Below are 6,369 nucleotides of genomic sequence, written 5' to 3' on the forward strand. Positions count from 1 at the left end.
AGGGAAAAATTGTGGACATCCGTACAAAGTGGGATTTCTTTGGACCAGAGTAGATACACTGCTTGAGTGTAATGTTTTATCTGAGTGGTGTAGCATACATAGCAGGTGTGATAGCAGCACACTGACACCTGGTGACTGTATTGCTGTACTACACCATTCTGATTGCCAGCGTCTCTAAAGACATGAAGATGCAGATGTTTAAACCTCCCCCCGATTTATTCAACTGCTATGTTATAGTCATAGTTAATATCTATATGGTAATGTTCTTCTCAGCATCTGATTGTCAAATACATACCATACAAAATAAAATGAATTGCAAATATGTAAGGCATCATATTTTATTACATGATTCCAACTATATGTTTAATAAATATAAAGAAAATTCCAAGTTATTGAAATATTTATATTTGCTCTGAAAAAAATAGATTCAGACTCTCAGTGTATTGAGGATGTGCTGTCGGATCTCCTTAGTTCTGATGCCGTAGATGATCGGGTTGAAACAGCTTGGAAAGAACAGGTACAGTATGCTGAAGAAAATCCTAATGGCTGCAGGGAGACCGTTTCTTATTCGATATGAGAGGAAAGCTGTGAGTATGATGGTCAGACTAACAGTCATGACCACGATGTGCGTTACACAGGTGTGAAGAGCTTTGGCACTTGACTTTCCTGAGCTCAACACAGAGCTGAATATGACTGTGTAAGAGGCAGTGATGAGGAAGAAGTCAGTCACAGGGACAGAGAAGACTGAGATCAACCCCACCAGGCTGTTAATGGTGGTGCTTCCACAGGCCAGCTCCACCAAGGCCATGTGCTCACAGAAGCAGTGGTTTATCACATTTCTCAGACAGAATGGCAATTTTCCAGCCAGACTGACCACCACCAAGACAGCAAACATATTTCTGATGGAAAAAGGGATTACAAATTTAAGAAATCTTGCTAAAGCCATTTGTTCTTGATAGTGGAGTGGGGTGCAGATGGCAAAGTAACGATCTAGAGCCATCCACAGCAGCAGAGTGGACTGAAAGGCTCCTAACAAGTGAATGAAATACATCTGAAAAAGGCAGCCGATGAGAGAGATCCCCCTCCAGTCAAACAGGAAGCTCAGCAGCATGTGGGGAACAAAGAATACAGGGAGGCTGAGGTCAATGCACGCCATGCTGGCAATGAGGATGTACATCGGCGAGTGGAGGCTTCTCTGTGAAACGATCACGTACACCAGCAGGGAGTTAGCAAACAGTGACACAACAAACATGAAGGAGAACGGGATGAAGAGGAACGGCCTCAGCTCTCCGAGTTCACTAAAGCCATCCAGGAAGAAATATTTGTGTGAGGAGACGTTCTCCTTCACTGCCTCCATCTCTGTCGCCTCCCCAACCCTCCTAGTTTTTAGCTGGATCAGGCTGAAATGAGACACAAAATCAGAATAATCCACAGTGGTTTAATACAAATTGAAAGAACTGATAAAGAAAGCTGGAGCCAAAGACACAGACTCTGTGTTCTGTTGACACTTCAACCTTCCAGGGTTGGCTAACAGACGGTTAACCCCTTTTTATAGAATACAGCTTGTAGTTTCTCTTTGCAGCATAAAAATAATTTGTTTAGCAGCACTCAGTAGACTGACCAATACTCAGAGCAATGGGAAAGTCCAAACTCTCACTCACAGATAAGAGGAAATGAGTTAAGATCTTTAGAAACAACCGAGGAACCACAAAGTCCCAACCCTGCCATGAACGACAAACTGCTGCAACACCAGTGTCACTGTTTAGGCCTCTTGCATGAAAGTGTGATACATACAACAGTCGTCTTTACACACATTGATATCTTCTAAACAGAGATGGTGCGCCATGTTTTATGTGTGTCCACAGAATTCTGAAATCCATGAATGTGGCTCAAGGACGATCTACAATAAACATTCAACAGTTAGAGCTGTTTCTGTTTGTCAGATGCTGATTGAATCAAGGAGCTCCTTCACAGTTTTCACATGGACTCTTTTCTTATTCAGAACTACGTACATAAGCTTTATCCATGACATAAATATTGGAAGCTGAACCTACAAATGTTAGAGGATTTATGAAATCAGGCAGGAGAAATCTTCATTACACAGTTGTATGATTTCCACCTCACTCTTTCTTTACTTTGTAGTCACATTTTAATTCTACTTGCGGTTCAGACTCTCAGCTATTTCATGTCAGTGGAGCCCTCCCTCCCCTCTTCACTTCTCACCATTCTTGTATGTTTTTTTCTACCTTGCCTTTGACTCAAAGGTCAACTTTAGTATGTTTGATATTCAAGTAACAACAGTTAAGAAGCGATAAAAATCTGATAAAAACAGGAGACTCAGACGGTGTGGTGTGCTTTCCACCGCATGGAAAGTTTGAACTGGCTCAACATCAGTTGTTAGTGAAAAACACACGAGCAGCACAAATGATCACAGCAAACAAACCTCACTCACAGCCGAGGCAGCTCATGTGTCCTCTCAGAGTTCACAGGGTTCACATTGAAGACAACACTGAAAGCACACTCAGAACAATCACAGGGTTCAGTGAAAAATCAGTCAGTTCCTCAGAAATATTAGAGTACGGGAACTCTCTGCTGCATATAAAGAAGAATGAAGACTTTTATGAAAGATTATTCATAAAGAGTCAGAGGTTACCTAATTGTTCCTGAATGGAAATAAATGAGCAGGCTTGACTTGCTGACTGTGTGCCTCGATTGCAGGTGGATGGTGTCAAACCCTGATCCACCTCCATCCATTCCTCCATCCACCTGTCCCTGCTGATCTGACTGAGCACTTTAATACTCTCCGTCTGACGCGACCACTTTGCAACCCTGTTGGTGTGACCAGCTGAATATCACAGAACACATGGTCGAAATAACAGACACACTGTGGGAAAATGTAAAGAATGCAGTGTGTATGAACATCACTGTGTTGATGAACTAATGCTAAAGCCCCGATGCTAAATTCAAACAGCACACTGCAGTTTGTGTCCTGTTTTTAGACTTTTGTGTTTTGATCTTTACTTTCAGTTTTACTTCCTGTTTGCTTTCAGGCACCAACAATGCTTGTTCCAGTAACCCTGTAGGTGGAACGATGACATGCGTTCAGCTGTGTTGTTGGCAGTTGTGCTGTGCGGCCTGTTAGATCTCTTACATCTTGTGTCGTATGTGAGAAGCTTGGAATGACACCAGCTTCTTTACAAAACTGCCTGCTGTTTGTCACCGACTACGTTCACTGTTTTTATGGACAGAATTTCCAGGTGGGACAAGTGATGGAAGTTTTTCACCTTGGTGGCATCAGGATCTCTTCTATGTTGGTTGCAGACTATGCGGTTGTTTTGGCTGTATAAGGTAGTGGCCTCCACCTGTCAGTGAAGTAGTTTACTGCTGAGTGTGAAGCGGCAGGAAGGAGAATGAACACCTCCAAGTCTGAGGCCTTGGTTTGGGTGAACACTTCAGGTCAGGGAAGAGTTGGTGTCCCAAGTGGAGGAGTTTAAAAAATTATATTTTTTAAGGGATCTTTCCTTTCAGGCTTGGTTAGCCTGTGTGACCTCGGAGGCAGCTGATAGGGAACCCACAGGCCAAATGGAACGCGCCACGGGCAGTGGCTGAAGCAAAAACTCGGGTGTGTTAGGAGTTCGGAGAGGCCATGGAAAAAGATGTTCGGACTGCCTCGAAGAGATTCTGGCAAACCGTCAGGCGTCTCAGGAGGGGAAAGCGGTGCTCTACCTGCACTGTGTATAGTGCTGGCGGAGCGCTGCTGACGTCGACTGAGAAAATTGTCGGGCAGCGGAAGGAATATGTTGAGGACCTCCTTAATCCCCAGCAGAGTCTGAGGACAAAGGGCATGACCCGCCAATCTCTGGGGGCGAGGTCACTGAGGCAGCTAAACAACTTCTTGGTGGCAGAGCCCCTGGGGTGGATGAGGTCCGCCCCGAGTTCCTGAAGGCTCTGGACGTTGTAGGGCGGTCTTGGTTGACACGCCTCTACAATGTTGCGTGGAGATCAGGGGCAGTACCCCTGGACAGGCAGACCGGGGTGGTGGTCCCCATCTTTGATAAAGGGGACCGGAGGGTGTGTTCCAACTACAGGGGAATCACACTCCGCAGCCTCCCTGGGAAAGTCTATGCCAGGGGGCTGGAAAGGAGAGTGCGTCCGTTAGTCGAACCTCGGATACAGGAGGAACAATGCGGTTTTCGTCCTGGTTGCGGAACACTGGACCAGCTCTTTATCCTCTCCAGGATACTTGAGGGTGCATGGGAGTTTGCCCAACCAGTCTACATGTTTTTTGTGGACTTGGAGAAGGCATTAGTCTTCTCAGTCTAAACCACAGGTCCCTCGGGGGGTCTTGTGGGGGGTGCTCCGGGAGTATGGGGTGTCTGGACAATTGCTACGAGCCATTCAGTCCTTATACAACCGTTGCAAGAGCTCTGTCTGCAAAGCTGGCAATAAGTCGGACTCGTTCCTGGTGGGTGATGGGCTGCGCCACAGCTGCCAGTTGTCACCGATTCTGTTCATAATCTTTATAGACAGAATTTCTAGGCACAGCCAAGTGTCGGAGGGCTTTTACTTAGGTGGCCTCAGAATCTCATCCCTGCTTTTTGTGGATGATGGGGTTCTGTTGGCTTCATCGGGTGATGGCCTCCAGCTCGCACTAGAATGTTCGCAGCAGACCCAGGACATGCCGGAGAGATCATATGTCTTGGCTGGCCTAGGAACACCTTGTTGTTCCCCCAGACAAGCTGGGGGGCTTCTCTGCTTATGCTGCTGCCCCCGCGACCCGGGCCTGCATAAGCTGAAGAAGATGGAAGGATGGACACAATTTTTATTTAATTTTTGTTTAACGAGGAAAATATGAATCTTGAAAATAAAAATCTCTTTAGCAAAAGCGTTGTGGCTAAGACAGGCATCAGTAGTTCAATCAGCAGTAATGTTATAGCCTAGTAAAATACCAACTACAAAATATTCAATACAAAAAACAAAACAAACAATGTCCAAAAGTAAAAATTCAAAGCAGCTTGTTCTGTATTTTAGGATTATTATTTTTGCATATAGCACATTGAAAAATGCAGTGTGATGTTCGGGTCAGAGTGAGGGCACAGTGGGGTATCTTCCATCATGTATACTGTGTCTTTGCACATTAATGAGTCTCAGACGAGCTTCTCATTGTTTCATCAACAGCACTGTGATGCAAAACAAGGCCCGACCTCAGAGGCCTGTGGCCACTCGGACACTCTGGAGGATTGAACCAGCTACAGGCCAATTAACACACAGTACAGCACGGGGAATAATGGAAGGGGACTCTTCAGAGCGGCTTTGGGACTCTGCTTTGGTGTTTATGCTCCTGTGAGGTGACCACAAGAAAGCTGTTTTGTTTCCTGCAACAACCACACAAACACAAAGTTTGCTACATTCCTTCATAAAAAGGAAAATAATGTGGACAATACTGCATATTAATCAGTTGTTGCATTTTTGAGGTGTGTCAGTTTAGTTCCATTTTTTCTGACTGGCCACAGGCCTCCGAGGCCGAGCCTTGTGTTGCATCACAGTTGCTGTGGAGGATGGAAGAATGAGGAGCTCGTCTGGGACTCATTAACGTGCAAACACACAGTATACATGATGAAAGAGTCCCCACTGTGCCCTCACTCTGACCCTAACAGCACACTGCAATTTTCAATGTTTTATATCCATAAAATAAGCTTAAAATAAATAATTTAGCTTTACTCCTCAGTATTACAGAACTGCAATAAAGTTCTTTGGACTGCAGTTCGGGTTCATGTGTTTCCTCTGTAACAACATGCGTGTCATGTTTAGCCGAACTCAGTGTGTGAGAGGATGTCCTGGATGGCTTTAAAGAAACTTCTTGGATGGAAGGTGAAACATCTTCATGAAAGTTAAAGAAGTCCAGCTGCTTTCTTTCCAAGCTCCACAGACTACCACGAGTTGGATGACTGAGAACCTACACAGACCTGTTAGTGAATGATTTAATAATTAGTCAAAATAATGATTTATTCTGTATTTCAGCAACCAGTTCACACCAGGAACAAACAAAAAACAAACGAAAATTACTTAAACATAAACAAATCACAAAGAAAGAATATTACAGTAGCCACAACTGCACCAAAGAGCTTAGCCTTGTCCACCTCAGCTGGAATACCCAAATGTTTGATCATCTATCATCCACCTGGGCCTTACACAGAGTTTCTGTCTGATTTCTCAGACTTTTTACCTGATTTAGTAGGTAAAATTGCTCACCATTAAACAACTACTACTTTTAACGAAACTTCAGCTTGTTCAGTTTTTTTCAGCTGACTGTTTTCATTGGTCAATATTTTTGTGAATTTATAACTTTTCTAATATGGACTTCAGCTT

At 44.3% G+C, this 6,369-nt stretch overlaps 1 protein-coding gene across 1 annotated transcript; it reads right to left on the reverse strand.

Moving 5' to 3' along the window:
* Window positions 1-427: 427 nt before the first annotated feature.
* On the reverse strand, window positions 428-1,357 carry LOC102303044 (olfactory receptor 52K1-like). The gene has a single exon (XM_014335857.1). The coding sequence runs from the start codon at window positions 1,355-1,357 to the stop codon at window positions 428-430; it is 930 nt and encodes a 309-aa protein (XP_014191343.1).
* Between the last annotated feature and the right edge of the window lie 5,012 nt (window positions 1,358-6,369).

Source organism: Haplochromis burtoni, unplaced genomic scaffold, assembly GCF_018398535.1.
Source record: "Haplochromis burtoni strain Fernald_Lab_line unplaced genomic scaffold, NCSU_Asbu1 Contig_123, whole genome shotgun sequence".
NCBI classification, from domain to species: Eukaryota; Metazoa; Chordata; class Actinopteri; order Cichliformes; family Cichlidae; genus Haplochromis; species Haplochromis burtoni.

Bases quoted from the DNA above. Each gene is read 5' to 3' on its own strand.
- LOC102303044 (XM_014335857.1), bottom strand. From the start codon at position 1,357: ATGGAGGCAGTGAAGGAGAACGTCTCCTCACACAAATATTTCTTCCTG.